The sequence below is a fragment of the Hylobates moloch genome, unplaced genomic scaffold, assembly GCF_009828535.3.
Source record: "Hylobates moloch isolate HMO894 unplaced genomic scaffold, HMol_V3 SCAFFOLD_16, whole genome shotgun sequence".
NCBI classification, from domain to species: Eukaryota; Metazoa; Chordata; class Mammalia; order Primates; family Hylobatidae; genus Hylobates; species Hylobates moloch.
This window is the reverse complement of record NW_026652291.1, coordinates 47,421,489-47,438,175: the sequence shown is the minus strand read 5'-3', so window position 1 is coordinate 47,438,175 and position 16,687 is coordinate 47,421,489. Positions and strand designations below refer to the sequence as shown.

The 16,687-nt window shown below is 38.0% G+C and overlaps 2 protein-coding genes across 2 annotated transcripts in view; both read right to left on the bottom strand.

Moving 5' to 3' along the window:
- Positions 1–8,629, bottom strand: part of LOC116484674 (serine/threonine-protein phosphatase 2A 56 kDa regulatory subunit epsilon isoform-like) — a 24,363-nt gene extending 15,734 nt beyond the window's left edge. The window contains exon 1 of the mRNA XM_058429388.1: positions 8,597–8,629. Coding sequence (XP_058285371.1) covers positions 8,597–8,629 — 33 coding nt within the window. The remainder of the gene's footprint in view (positions 1–8,596) is intronic.
- A 2,266-nt stretch (positions 8,630–10,895) lies between these two features.
- ARMH4 (armadillo like helical domain containing 4) overlaps positions 10,896–16,687 on the bottom strand; it is a 45,227-nt gene continuing 39,435 nt past the window's right edge. The window contains exon 5 of the mRNA XM_032179556.2: positions 10,896–11,085. Within this exon, the coding sequence (XP_032035447.2) occupies positions 10,904–11,085 (182 nt within the window). The 3' untranslated portion in view covers positions 10,896–10,903. The remainder of the gene's footprint in view (positions 11,086–16,687) is intronic.

Sequence of the window (16,687 nt, the reverse complement as noted above, 5' to 3'; positions counted from 1 at the left end):
TGCATGGGCCCTGCACTAGTTTAATAATCTGAATTTGAAAGGAATGCTTATATCCCACACATGCCAAGACCTAGGAGTCATCACTTCTTTTTCTTTCTATTTTTACCCTCTCATCCAATGCATTCCTCTGACTGTAACCTGTACAATCATGTACTATCTCTGAGGTGCAGCCACCTTCCCACACAAAAGTCTATTATAGCACCTCTGCTTCATTGGAATAAAGAGGCCCTTCTGTAGCAGTCACTGCTGGTTGCCTATCCAACAGCCACTCACTCCTTCCTTGTTGGAAAAAAACCTACTTCTGCCCATGTACATGGTACAGCAATCTGTACTATTGTTGGTACAGATATAGATCTTGACAGGCCTAAGCCAGGTGTCAGCAAACTTTTTCTGTAAAGAGTGAGATAGTAAATATTTTAGGTTTATGGATCATAAGGTCTCTTGCAACTACTCAATTCCAATGTTGTGAGATGAAAGCAGCCATAGAAATAAGTAAACAAGTAGGCTTGGCTGTGTTCCCAAAAACCTTTCTTTACAAAAACAGGCATCAGGCTGGATTTGTCTCAGGGGCTATACTTTGCTGACCCCTGGCCTAAGCCAATGGGACCAATGTAGTTCCATTTTCTTGCTAGAAACTGGTTGAAACATAGGCATATGATACAACCATGGCCAATGTGAGATGAAGGCAGATGTGTGAGCAGCTTCTGGGAAAGTCTTCTTTCTTCAAAAGGCTCATAAGAAGTAATAACGCCTCTTTTCTGCCACACATCACCACATCTGAATATGATGTTTGAGAATGTTGCAGCTATTTTGAGACCATGCAATCTGGAAACCCTTTTGACCTGTGGCACACTCTTAGGCTTCCTTAACTATAAATGAGGGATAATGATACCTACTTATAAAACCTAAATGATGTAAAGTATATCAAGTGCTTAGCAGTATGGGCATTGTCTTCGTCTGTTTTCTGCTGTTGTAACAGAATACCTGAGAGCAGGTAATTTATAAAGAAAAAAACTTATTTCTCACAGTTCTGGAGGCTGGGAAGTACACAAGCATGGTGCTGGCATCTGGCAAGGGCCTTCATGCGGCATCATCCCATGGCAGAAGGCAGAAGGGTAAGAGAGCACATACAATAGTGAAAAGAAAGGGGGGTTGAACTCCCGCTTTTTACCAGGAGCCCACTCCTGAGATAACTAACCCACTCCCATGATAAAGGCATTAATCCCTTCAACAGGGCTCTGCCCCCATGACTTAACTACCTCTTAAAGGCTCCACCTCTCAACACTGTTGCATTGGGGATTAAGCTTCCAACACATAAATTTCGGGGGACACATTCAAACCATAGTAGGTATAGAGAAAGCTCCCAGGAAATGAGAGCTACTATTGCTAAATTTACCATACATTTATGTGTCCACAAAAATTCTATGTAAAAGGTAGGTGTTCAATAAAAACTTTCTGAATAAGTAGGTACTTGGAACATTTTCCTCCCATGAGCAAGACTGGATGTGCCCTTCCAACCCTGCTCTGACTAGGACTTTCTTGTGATGAAAAGCACATACACCTGGCTCTTTTCTAGACTTAAACCTTGATCCTTACCTGAGGGGAGCTGGGGGTTGGCCTCCTTGGCACTACTCTAACCAGCCACAGAGAAGTTCTAAAATTCCACACTACTTATAAACAAAATAGTAACTACAGAAATGATCTATCTGAGTAACTGGATTATGGTGAAGGAGTTGTTGGTAAGATTTGAACAGCAGTTAAGAGTGACATAGTTCATCCTCATTGCTCATCTGCAGTAGGCAACAGCCAGGTTTGACTGCCAATGATGCTAAGACAAGGAGATGAGATGGCTTTGTCATTATCATTAAGATTTATATATATATATATAATTTTTTTTTGAGATGGAGTTTCGCTCTTGTTGCCCAGGCTGGAGTGCAATGGCGCAATCTCAGCTCACGGCAACCTCCACCTCCCAGGTTCAAGTGATTCTCCTGCCTCAGCCTTCCAAGTAGGTGGGACTACAGGCATGTGCCACCATGCCTGGCTAATTTTGTATTTTTAGTAGAGACAGGGTTTCTCCATGTTGGTCAGGCTGTTCTCAAACTCCCGATTTCAGGTGATCCACCCCCCTCGGCCTCCCAAAGTGCTGGGATCACAGGCGTGAGCCACTGTGCCCAGTCAAAACTAGCCAGTCTAAGGGTCTAAAGAATTCTGTCTGTAATGAGGGATGAGAAGGACCAAACGATTGTAGCCCTAATAGAAGTAGATATTATAAAATTCTAACTCCTTTTTTTTTTTTTTTTTTTTTTTTTTTTGAGACGGAGTCTTGCTCTGTCGCCCAGGCTGGAGTGCAGTGGCGCAATCTCGGCTCACTGCAAGCTCCGCCTCCCGGGTTCACGCCATTCTCCTGCCTCAGCCTCTCCGAGTAGCCGGGACTACAGGCGCCCGCCACCACGCCCGGCTAATTTTTTGTATTTTTAGTAGAGACGGGGTTTCACCGTGGTCTCGATCTCCTGACCTCATGATCCGCCCGCCTCCGCCTCCCAAAGTGCTGGGATTACAAGCGTGAGCCACCGCGCCCGGCTCACCATATTTATCTTATTAAGCTTCATAGTGAAATGAACCCCAGAGAACTCACTATTCAATTTAAGGACTAGTATGTTATTAATACTGTTAAACCTATCTGCATATTCCTCTTAACATCCTTCTTCCCCTTAAAGCCATACAAAGTTACTGACTGATATATTTGGGGACTTTCTTTCCATTCAAAATTATGGTTTTAAGTTTCGCACATCTTGTTGTACAAAACACTAGTTTATTAATTTTCACTGATATACGCTGTTCATTATGCATATACGTCACAATTTGTTTATCCCCATGTCAAGGAACATTTCGGGTATTTGGTTGTTGCTAATTTTTTTTGCTGTTATGAATAATGCTGCTTGAACACTCATACATGATCTCTAGTATATCTGTTCAAGGGTTTCTCTAGGGTACATTCCTAAAAGTGGAATTGCTAGGTTAAAAGGAATACAAGTGTTCAACATCCTAATGTCTAGATAAATGTCCCTAGCCCCACATCCTCATCAACCTTTGGCATTGTCAAACATTTCATTTCTTTTCAATCCAGTGTGTATAAAATGATGTCACTCCAGGTGTCATTTGCACTTTCTTAATGACTAATGAGGTTGTGTATCCATTCAATATCTGTGTGAGATGCCTACTCATGTCTTTCACTCATCTTTCTATTGGGCAGTCTGTCATTTTTCTGCTGATTCTTTTAGAGTTCTTTCTATCCTGGACATTAATCCTTTATCAGTTATATGGATTACAAATATCTTTGCTAATTTTAGAAGCTGTATTTTCACTTTCTTTCTAGCATCCTTTTATAAAAGGTTTTAGTTTTAATATCACTGAATTTATCAGGATTTTTATGGTTAGCAATTTTTGTGTCACATCTAAAAAAACTTTATTGTGAGGTCAGAAAAATATTCTACAATTTTAGTCAGTTTAAGTTTTGCCTATTACATGTTTTTAAACCACATAGAACTGATTTTTGTGTAGGATGTGGCTTCAATATAGTTTTTTCTATATGGACAACCAATTGTCCCAGAACTTTTTGTTTGTTTTAAATGCTTTCCCCATCACTCTGCAGTGCAATTTTCATCACATGTCAAGGACCCTCTATAGCAGTGTGTTTCCATGCCTATTCTGCTTCACTGGCCACTTTGACTATTCCTGTCCATGTCCTCATTGTCCAAATATATAACTATATAGTAAGAGCTTTATAAGTCTTAATATCTGTTAGGGTATTTACAGACATCTTCTTTCAATTTCTTTTTCTTCTTTAGGAGTACACTGGCTATTTCTTGGCCTATTGCTCTTCCATATAAATTTTATCAAAAGTTTACTAAGCTGTTCTGAATTAACGCAATGTAAAAATAAAATAATGAAATCTTACTGTTATTACTTCATTCTATTTTCTTTGGGTTTCTTATATTTTGTTTTTATAGCTGTATTCGTCCATTCTCACACTGCTATGAAGATACTGCCTGAGACTGGGTAATGCATAAACAAAGGAGATTTAATTGACTCACAGTACTGCATGGCTGGAGAGGCCTCAGGAAACTTACAGTGGTGGTGGAAGGGGAAGCAGGCACGTTCTTCACAAGGTGGCAGGAGTCAGAGAGAGCATGAGTGAGTGTGAAGAAAGAACTGTCAAACACTTATAGAACCATCAGATCTCATGAGAACTCACTACCACAGGAACAGCACAGGAAAACCACTCTCATGATCCAATCGCTTCCCACTAAGTCCCCACCTCGACACATGGGGGATTACAATTCAAGATGAGATTTAGGTGGGGACACAGAGCCAAACCTATCAATAGCTTAAGGTGGAAGTTACTTACCTCATTAATTTTCATCCTTTCCTCTTTTCTTTTTTTTTTTTTTTTTTTTTTTTTTTTTGAGACGGAGTCTCTCTCTGTCGCCCAGGCTGGAGTGCAGTGGCGCAATCTCGGCTCACTGCAAGCTCCGCCTCCCGGGTTCACGCCATTCTCCTGCCTCAGCCTCTCCGAGTAGCTGGAACTACAGGCGCCCGCCACCACGCCCGGCTAATTTTTTTTTTGTATTTTTAGTAGAGATGGGGTTTCACCGTGGTCTCGATCTCCTGACCTCGTGATCCGCCCGCCTCGGCCTCCCAAAGTGCTGGGATTACAAGCGTGAGCCACCGCGCCCGGCCCATCCTTTCCTCTTTTCTAAGCTTTTGGGTTTTATTTTTTAAGTTGATAATTGTATATATTTATCATGTCCAACATGATGTTTTGAAGTATATATGTATTGTGGAGTGACTAAATCTAACTAACATATGCATTACCTCACAAAGTTATTTTCTGTGGTGAGAACGCTTAACAGCCACTCTCAGCATTTATCAAGAATACAATATGTTGTTATTAACTATAGTCACCATGTTATACAATAACAGAAACTTTTTTATTTTTTAAAGTGAACAAACTCACTGAGGGAGCTTTCTAAAGGTTAAAAATTTCCCATTATATAATCCTTCATCTTCACCCCACAAGTCTGATATATTTTCTCTGAGTCATTTCCAAATGTTTTGATTTTCGATTATAATTTCTTCTTTGATCCACCAGTTATTTAGAAGTGGTTTTTTTTTTCATTTTCAAAAGTATGGGGCAATTTATCTTTTTCATTATTAATGTCTAACCTAACTGCACAACCATCAGAGAATACAGCCTGCATGATACCAATTCTTTAAAATTTGTTGAGTTTTTTTTATTTTTTATTTTTGAGATGGAGTCTACTTTGTCACCCAGGCTGGAGTGCAATGGTGCCATCTCGGCTCACTGCAACCTCCATCTCCCGGGTTCAAGTGATTCTCCTGCCTCAGCCTCCCAAGTAGTTGGAATTACAGGTGCACACACACCACACCCGGCTAATTTTTTTTATTACAGGTGCACACCACCATGCCCGGCTAATTTTTAGGAGAGACGGGGTTTTACCATATTGGCCAGGCTGCCCTTGAGCTCCTGACCTCAGATGATCCACCTACCTCAGCCTCCCAAAGTGCTGGGATTACAGGCATGAGCCACTGTGCCCAGCCAGGAATTTTTTAATGGACTGGTTTATGGCCAATTTTTATAAATATTTCATGTGTGATTGAAGATAACATATTTGCTAACAGTTGGGGCAGTCTTTTATATATGTCAAGGAAAGCTTTTGTCTCAAATTTTATTTTGTTTGAAGATTTTAATAAATTGAATACAATACATAAGAAGGATAATATATAATAATATAAAGCTGTTTTAGTATTCAAAAACCAATGAGTATAATTCAATATAGTAACTCCCTAAAAAAGAAAACCATATCATCATCTTAAAAGGTACAGAAGTATCAATGCAGAAAAAGCATTTGATAAAAATCCAACATCCATACAATGTCCCAAAAGAAAAAAACAAAATCTAAGCTTTCAGCAAACTAAGAAGGGACAACTTGATTGTGTTAGTAAGTTTGGGCTGCCATAACAAAATGCCAGAAACTATGTGGCTTCAACAACAGAAATTTATTTTCTCACAGTTCTGGAGGTTAGAAGTCCAAGATCAAGGCACCAGCCAGGTGGGTTTCTGGTAAGGCCTCTCTTCCTGGTTTACAGATGCCCACCTTCTTGCTGTGTCCTTACATGACATTTCCTCTCTTGCAGAGACTCTAGTGTCTCTTTTTCTTCTTCCTTCTGTTTTTTTTTGTTTGTTTTATTTCGTTAGAGATGGTCTTACTCTGTCACCCAGACTGAAGTGCAGTCACACAATCACACAATCAGTTCACTGCAGTCTTGAATTCCTAGGCTCAAGCAATCCTCCTACCTCAGCCTCCCGAGTAGCTAGGACTACAGGCGCCTGCCACTATCTCCAGCTAATTTATTTCATTTTTTGTAGGGATTAGGGTCTCTACCGTGACCAGGCTGGTCTCAAACTCCTGGTCTCAAGCAATCCTTCTGCCTTTGCCCCACTAAAGTTCTGGGATTAAAGGCATGAGCTACCCCTACCAGCCCTCTTTCTCTTTTTATAAGGACACCAGTCCTATTGGATTTGGCCCCACTCTTATGACCTCAATGACTTAACTACCCCCTTACAGTCCCTATCTCCAAATACAATCACACTGGTGATTAAGTCTTTAACACATAAATTTTCTACGGACACAATTCAGTCCATAACACTGATAAAGGGTGTCAACAAGAAACCTCTGGCTAACATCATAATTAGCCCACTTGTATTTATTGTCATTACTGATATGTTTGTGTTTGTTACTTTATTTTTTCCACGTTTTCTGTGCTTAATTTTTCTTTTTCTTTTTTTTTTTTAAGCTTTTTTTCGGCTTTTTTTCTTATTCTATTTTCCCCCACTGCTGGTTTAGAAATTATACATTCTACTGCCTACTGCATTTTTTCAGCTGTTACTCTTAAATTTTACCACGCATATTTAACTAACCAAAGACTGAACTTAATCACTATCTTATCACTCAATAAGAAGGGCTTTGGAGTCCTTTAATCCTGACTATATCTTCCCAATTTATTTTATTGTCCACTATTTTAGCTCTGTCCTCTCGTCTTACTCCATAAATTAGAAATTATATTTTATACAGAGTGCTTATGATTTATGTACATACTTACCAATTTATTTGTTCACTATTTCTTCTTGCATCTCAGTCCCTCCTTCTAGAATTATCTTTCTTCTTCCCTAAATGCAATGCCTTCATAAGTTCCTTTTCTAAAATCTGTTGCCAGTATTTTTGCCTTTGTTCTTTCAAAGTAGAGGCACATATTTCTAGGTTATTCATTAATTTCTCTTAATTCATTAAAGAGATTCTCCTGTCTTCTGGTTTCCATTTCCACCATTGCTGCTAAGTCTGCTCTCAGTCTAAATTTTGTTTCTTTGTAGGTAATCTTTTTCCTCTGGCTTTTTTCCTTTAAATCTGGATCTTCAGATTTCTCTCTTTGTCTTCATTATTCTTTCATTTCATTACAATGTATCTTGTTGAGCATTTTTGTTTTTAACTTTTTTTATTGATGTAGAACAAACAAAAAGTTGACAAACCATAAGTGTACAACTTAATAAGCTATTACATCGTGAACCAGCATATTCACAACCTAGATTCTTTTTTTAAAAAGCAACATTCTATTGTACCAGAAGCCCCCTTCATACCACCATCATTACCCCAAAGGTAAGCACTATTCTGACTTCTAACACCGTGGATTAGGTTTGCTGGTTTTTGAAATTTCTATAAATGGAATTATATTGTATGCATTTCTTAGTATCTAGCTTCTTTCACTGCAGGATCAACCCCCATATTGCTGCATGTGGCAATCATCCATTCACACTTAGCACCATGTAGTTTTCCATTGTATTAACATAGCACAACTTATTTGTCTATTCTACTGGTGATGGTTAGAATTTAGGTTATTTCAAGATTTTTGCTTTTTCAAATAATCAGTGTTGCTGTTAACACTCCTGTACATCTTTTGGTGTGCTTGTGTTTGCATTTTTGACAGTTTATTTATCTTGTGTGATACATGTTGTGTTTCCTATGTCCATGGATTCATGTCTTGTCACAGTTTCGGAAAAATTTTCAGCCATTACCACTATGAATCCTATCCCTCTGTTATCTCCATATCTCTTCCACTCTCTCTATTTTCTCCTGCCGGATATCTGATTAGGTAAGCGAGAAGTTTTCACTCTTCCCTCCATAAAGCTTAGCTTTTCTTTCATGTTCTCTCACTTGTCTCTTTGTGCTACACTCTCTATAATGTCTTCAAATTGATCTTCCAGTTCATTAATTTTCTCTTTTGGAATATTTAACCTGTCATTGAGGCTTTTTTCCTCAAAAATTATATTTATATTTCTAAATGTTCTATTTGGTTATTTTTAAAAATCTGCTGGGTCATTTTTGATAGTGTTTTATTACCTGCTCATTTTTGTGAATTTTTTATTTCCTTAAAGCTTTTATAAATGGTTATTTTATATCTATGTCTGGATAGTTTTAGTAACTAAGGTCCTGAGTAAAGAGTAAGCCAATCTTACTTGGCTTTGTCTTTTCTGCTGACGCTCAGTCATGGTGGTTCATTTCCTTGTTAATTTGTTGATATTTTATTACAACACATTTATTTTATTCCTCACATTTGCTTGGTTCTAACCTGTGGGAAACCTATGGGACTCTATTGGACATGATTTTTTCCAGAGAGAATTTACATTTGCTTCTGTGGGAAGTCAGGGTGTGATACAAACCTGGAACTACTTTATTTTATTCCCCTTACACAGGCTTAATGTGGAAATTTTAGTCCAGGTTCCTCATCTTACTACTGGCTCAAGTGTAGACACCTAGTACAACAATGATATTACTATTTGTCCTAGAGCACTGCTACCTCTTCCTTGCAATTAATTCCTTGGGTGTCAGCCCATATTTAGAATACACCAAGCTAGAAAGTACAATCCTTGCAGATTGTTCTGACTACTTGTAATCCCATTAATTTATTAAGCCATATGTTTTACCCAAGATCTAGTCATTTTGCTATGTCAAGACCCATTAGTTTTCTGTCAGAATCTGAAATCCAAATAAGGTACTTTTCAAAGGCATCCATATTCAAAATCATCCATTTTATCTACATTGTAAATAGGTCCAACGAGCTGAGTGAGAGCTTTTATCTACTTTTCAAACTCCATTTTTAAATTCTCCAATTTCAAATACTCGTAAGAGAATCTGTAATCTGGGTATATTTTAAAATTAGATAAAATCTCAAATGTTATTATTAAATATTACCTTCTAATAGAGAACCAAGAAATAAAGCTACACACCTACAACCAACTGATCTTCAGTAAAGTCAACAATAACAAGCAATGGAGAAAGGACTCCCTATTCAATAAATGATGCTGGGATAGCTGGCTAGCCAAATGCAGAAGATTGAAGCCGGTCCCCTAACTTTCACTATGTACAAAAATTAACTCAAGATGGATTAAAGACTTAAATGTAAGACATAAAACTATAAAAATCCTAGAAGAAAATCTAGAAAATACCATTCTGGACATTGGCCTTGGCAAAGAATTTATGACTAAGTCCCCAAAAGCATTTGCAACAAAAATAAAAATTAACGAGTGGGACCTAATTAAACTTAAGAGCTTTTGCACAGCAAAAGAAACTATCGAGGGGGTAAACAGAAAACCAACAGAATGGGAGAAAATATTCACAAACTATCCATTCAACAAATGTTTAATATCCAGAATCTGTGAGAAATTTAAACTATTCAACAAGCAAAAAACAAACAATCCCACTAAAAATGGGCAAAGGATGTGAACAAACACTTCTCAAAAGAAGACTTATGAAAAAATCCTCAACATCACTAATCATTAGAGAAATGCAAATCAAAACCACTATGAGATGCCATCTCACACCAATCAGAATGGTTATTACTAGAAGTCAAAACATAACAGATGCTGGTGAGGTTATGGAGAAAAGGGATGCTTGTACACTGTGGATGGGAATGCAAATTAATTCAGCCCCTGTGGAAAGCAGTTAGGAGATTTCTCAAAGAACTTAAAACAGAACTACCATTTGACTCAGCAATCCATTTCTGGGTATACACCTAAAAGAAAACAAATAATTCTACCAAAAAAACATGCACTCATATGTCCATAGCAGCACTATTCAAAATAGCAAAGGCATGTAATCAACCAAGATGCCCAACAATGGTAGACTAACGAAAATGTGATATATATATATATACCATGGAATACTATGCAGCCATAAAAAATCATTTCCTGTGCCACAATATGGATGTACCTAGAGGCCATCAAACTAAGTGAATTAACACAGGAACAGAAAACCAAGAATCACATGTTCTCACTTGTAAGTGGGAGCTAAACATTGAGTAAATATGAACTCAAAGAATGGAACAACAGACACTGGGGCCTACTTGAGGGTGGAGGGTGGAAGGAGGAAGAGGAGTGAAAAACAAACTATCGAGTACTATGCTCACTACCTGAGTAATGGGACCATTCGTATACCAAACCCCAGTGACACACAATTTACCCAGGTAACAAACCTGTACATGTACCCCCAAACCTAAAAGTTGAAAGAAAAAAATAGACATTACCTTAAACAAGTCTGTTAATTTATTCAGTTCTCTCCTTGTTAAATGCCTCATCACCATGACTTTTTAAATTCCATTATTAATCTATACAAATTTCTTGAAAACTTTTTACTAAATTTCAAATTTTCCATTCACGGTATAATAGTAAATATAATAATTTAAAATTTCCTCCATTGTAGCCTTAATAATATTTAAAAGGTACATTCATGAGAAAATAAAAAGGCTTGAGACAAGATAGTCCACTTCAAACACCAGTGGCAAAATGTTTTGGATTCAATTTCCATTTCAGGCAGCTGTTTAAATATTTTCTTGGCTGGGTACAGGAGTTCACACTTGTAATTCCAACACTTTGGGAGGCCGAGACAGGCAGACTTCTTAAGCCCAGGAGTTTGAGACGAGCCTGGGCAACATGGTGAAACCCCGTCTCTACAAAAAAATACAAAAATTGACTGGGTGGGGTGCTGCACATCTCTAGTCCCAGATACTCAGGAGGCTGAAGTGGGAGGATTGTCTGAGCCTGGGAGGCCAAGGCCGCAGTGAGCTATGATTGCACCACTGTACTTTAGCCTAAACAACAGAGTGAGACCTTGTCTCAACAATAAACAAATAAATAATTTTCTTATTTCATTTAATATTACTTTCTCTAAATTTGAGGATTCTGCTCTTGATAATGGCATTGCCTATATCTGGTTAACAAGCTGAAGATACCAGTTTACATAAGTACCTTCGCATTTACTGCTCACAACTCCTTTTCAGCCATGAGCCCATGTAATTGGTATGTTATCCATTATCTTCTATAAATCCTGCCCCGGAGTTATACTGGTAGAGCCCTGTAGCAATAATTACAAGTTCTAGAGTTCAATACTTGCTCCTTTATTTTAGAGACAGGGTTTCGCTCTGTCACCCAGGCTGGAGTACAGTAGCACAACCACAGCTCACTGCAGTCTTGAACTCCTGGGCTCAAGAGACCCTCCTGCCTCCGCTTCTTGAGTAGCTGGGATTACAGGCATGAGCCACTGTGTCTGGCTTAACATCTGCTCATTAAATAACTCACTTGTGATTCAGATGACAGCTTCATATATTTCCCTCTAGAAAACGAGACTACAGCAATCCTATTCTATTTCTCAAGTATGCTATAAAGAGAAACACAAAGCTATATTAATATTATATCTGTAAATTCTGAGCCATCTGGAATAATATCTTTTTCTTCAGCTATTTAGTCATCTTAAAGGACTACTTGCTTTAAGCAAACATACACAAAACTTTATAAAAATCCACATACACTCAAAAGATAAATTATAGGTTGGTTAGGTTGATTATTGACTATGCAAAAATATGTATGAAAGTAGATTTCCCCTTCAACATGTAAAGCATGTCTCAACCTATCTAAAATGAGGCTTACATAATAATTTGTGGAAATATGCATTTGTTTTATCATACTTGCATGCGTTTAGCTCCTTGAAAGCAGATATTTTACCTTAATCCATCTTTGTGCCCCACTTCCCAGGATCAAGCATTGTGCCTCACACAGAATAAGCACTCAGTATATGTTGATTTAATGGAAATAAACTCAACAACACTCTATCTTCCTTTTCAAAATAAATATTTAAATGCCTTTGTAGAACTCCAATCCAATTTTCATTAAGTTATGTCATGTATATGTTTCAAATGAGTATAACTTTTTTTTTTAAGAGACTAGGTCTCACCCTGTCACCCAAGCTGGAGTGCAGTGGTATGATCACAGTTCACTTCAGCCTCGAACTCCTGGGCTCAAGCAATCCTCCTGCCTCAGCCTCCTGAACAGCTGAGACTATAGGTACATGCCACGACACCCAGCTAATTAAAAAAGAAAATTTATACAGGTGGAGTCTCACTACGTTTCCCAGACTAGTCTCAAACTCCTGGCCTCAAGTGATCCTCCTGCCTCGGCCTCCCAAAGTGCTGGGAGAGAGCCATTTTCCACTCACTTATTCTACTCATCAGTGTGGACTGAGTGGTCCAGGAGGCTTCATAGAGGAGAATAAGTTTGAGCTGAATTGTTTCTGTTTCTTTCCTGGCCTCTTAACTTCATAGCTCCCTATTTATGGAGCAGAGGAGCTCTGAGTATTATTTGCTATAGAAAGTGACAGAATGATCTTTTTATCATATGGGTGTATTTCTTGTGTGGTAAGAACAGTACTACACTGCCTGGAAATGAATCATACCTTTAACTGGGATGGAATTTTCTCTGAAGGGTGGCATGCACATGGTATTAATCATGACAATTGTCGGACTGTCACTTGCCTAGGAATTAAACGTGTGTCCTTCAACCTGTAAACAGGACACACAGTATGTATGCAGGGGGTAGGAGCTCACTACTACTTGGTGGTGAGCCCTAGCAGAAATTTATATCTTGGTCTTGGCTCTTCTATGTGAGGGCGGGGGTGGGGAGTAGAAAATGAGAAGTTTACCCTTTACATAGGGGGAAAAAAAAAAAAGCCAAGCACTGAGATGACAGAAAGCCTGGCAAAGTGCCTGAAATATTGTTCCAGTGCTTTGGGAACAGAATATAAAACACTCAGAAAGAGCACGGAATGGGTCAGGGCCCATAAACCCTAGAAACTCGTTAGTGAAGATCAGAGAGAAATTTGTACCACACGAACCTAATTCATTTTCTGTTTCTTTCACTTCTCAGTTTATTCGCTTTGTGTTCCCTTAGGTATGAGCCAGGTCTTTTAAAAATTTCTACTAATTTCAGTTGAAACAAGTGAAAGGATGTACATCTCTTCCTGAGCCAGAGTTTTAATAGGAAACAGGATTCCTCAGAGAGCATGTGAAGCAGACACCTTGAAAAAATCCAGAGGGAGCAGCACCAGGCTCCTGCCCACCTGGAGAATCTCCTTCTCCTGCTAAAACGTTGCAGATTCTTTATGCTGTTTTAATAGAAGAAGAAATTTCTGTAGACTATTGTGTCTAGAGATAAGCAATGTAGAAGGAGGCAGAATGGCTGGAGAAGAAAAGGCCCTGGTAAATGAGGGCAAAATCAATGTAAATCTTTCAGGACCACTGTAATGCTTCCAAGTGTGATAATTTTTAAATCTTGTAAGGTCATTTAAATTGGTGTATTACATTTTTCTTCTAATCTTTTCCCTCAGGGATATACATTCATTTAAATGTTAAGAGGTAGTCCAATGGCAAAACAACTTCATGGTTATGAATACAGCTTGATAAAGTGTAGTTGATACTATCCACACATTATTCTGTACAATTTTAAGGTTTGTAACTGTTTGTCCTCCAATGCAATAAAATTCTCATGTTTGCACCAATCAAAGAATACCTACATATGTCTATCCTCATATTGAAAAATCATGCCTTGAAAATGCCTTAATTTTCTGCAAGCATCTAAAATATCTTTGAAATTTCTACCACTCACATATAGTTCCAAGCTACGTGTTTACCTCAGCATCTGTACAAAAGCCACCACACGTGGAAAGCCCTGCTTGGACCGCTGTCCACAGGGATTCTCAACCCTGGAGTCTGTGCCCAGATTAAACAGTCAGAACAAATCCTTTCGCCAGGAGTCTGAACATCACCCTCAAAAGAGACACGTATCTCCTTCTATAGAAAGATCTAGTTTACTGTAAACTAGGTATTTATTAGCCTGAGGCTGAGCACCTGATTGCCTGTTCTTCATGGAAAAGCAGCTGCTCCAGTTGTTAAAAGCTATTCTTAAGAAATAATTCATCTAACCAGTGAGCTATGACTTGGTTGATTGCATGGCTATAAAATAATTTATTGCTAGTGTGGTGTATATGGTATCTATTCACCACTCTTTAGAATTTTTTCCATATTGTTAGGTTTGTTCCCACTCATTTTTCTGCAATTATCAATAAAATTATAAATATACAGTTGTACATCACTTAAAAATGGGGATACATTCTGAGAAATGTGTCAGGTGATTTCATCATCATGCAAACATCATAGAGTGTACATACACAAATATAGAAGGTGTAGCCTACTACATACGTAGGCTATAAGGTATAGCCTATTGCTCCTAGGCTCCAAACCTGTACAGCATGTTACTGTACTGAATACTGTAGGCAACTGTAACACAATGGTAAGTATTTGTGTATCTAAACATAGAAAAGGTACAGTAAAAGTGCAATATTATAATCATATGGGACCACTGTCACATATGAGGTGTGTTGTTGACCAAAACTTCATTACACAGCACATTACTGTATATATATACACAAATCTATAACACAAACACTCCCCCACACCACACACACACACACACACACACACAAAGACACACAGGGGTATACACCAATCCAGTGTTTTTCTAGGATGGAACTAAAGTCTCTCCTGACTCTTAGAGTCCTTTTTCTCTCCTGACTCTTACTTTTTTTGAAATAGAAAGTCCTTTTTTTGTGATCCTTTCTGCCTTCTGTCGATGAACAGAGTCAAACTCTGTAAAATATTTGAAGAGATATATTCTGAGCCAAATATGAATAACCATGGCCTGTGACACAGCCCTCAGGAGGTTGTAAGAACATGTGCCCAAGGTGGTCGGGAAGACCTGGGATTGATAGAAAGGTAATGTTCAGGTTAAGATAAAGACTGTGGAGACAAAAGTTCTTTTGAAATCTTATAGTGACTGCCCTTGGAAACAATAGGTGACAAATGTTTCCTATTCAGATTTTAGTTAATCTCTTTAGGATTGGGAGGGTCATGAAGAAAAATATCTAGCTTCGTTAATGGAGATTCTTTACAGAAGCACATTTTCCCTCACAAAGGACGCTTTGCAGAGCCATTTCAACATATGGCAAAGAAACATGTTTTGGGGTAAAATATTTCTATTCTCTTCCTTGTCTCATAATGTTATGCCAGAGTCAAGTTGGAAAGTAAGTCACGATATATAGGGTTAAATAAAACCCATCTGATGAAAATTTATGATTTGTAGGGCATGACTCTTAGATAGGAATTTGGTCAAGATTAAAACATCAGAGTTTAGTCCTCACTTCTATGTTGCATTTCTGTTTTGTAGATATCTATCTTACCTCTTCTACTAGCACTTGTGCTCCCTTAAGAGCAAGATCCACCCCCAATTATTCTTGGTATCATCTGAATAGCCAAATAAATACTTGTTAAATGCACACATAACTGAAAGAATAAATAAAACCACTGAATATGTACAAAGCTAAATCCTTTCATCATCATGAGCCATTCTGTATAATTTTATGAGTGTCTAAGGTAAGCTTACTAAGCAGTGCCAGACTGGCAAAAAAAAAGGCACACACACACAAAAAAAAAACAGATGAGGGGAACCAACTCTACAAGGTTTACTTAATTGCAATTATACCAATAAATGAATTCCCTGTGGCAGGAAAGCATACCAGAAAAACGAGAGTAAATGTCAGTTATCTTTCTTCAACAGCAGAATTTGTGAACACAGCTTTATGGCAATACCTCACAATATTGATTTTAAATATTTTTGAAATACCACAGGCTATGTGAGCATTATTAGTAAACGTGATGACCATTCTGAGTGCTAAGTAATGGATGTACTAACCCACAGAGCATGCAGGTACTTAGGAATAGAGCTCTGTCATAAATGCCAAAGAAAGCACGATGATTTCAGGACAAGACAACAAAATGACTTACCATAAGAGGCAACTGATAACTGAAATCACCAGCAATTCTCATATAAGACACTGAAAGTGACACAAAAATGAAAACAAGAAAAGGAAACCTCAACCTTCCCTAACATATTTGGCAGTAAGTATTAAATGTTTCCTGTGTTCATGTTAATAGTTATAAAATTATTTTTTATTTAATTCCCATTCAACAGAACAGGCATCTGGGGGAGAAAGACCCAGCATTGAGTTCACCATTAAAATCAAATGAAGGGCATATTCCATGGAATACTCTTTTCCATGTCATCTCCACTGTGTATCAGTTAAGTGGTTCTGTCATTGAGGCAAAGTTAAATCAGAATCCAAAGCATTTCCAAGAACAAAAGCCAATACTTGTACCCATTCTTAAC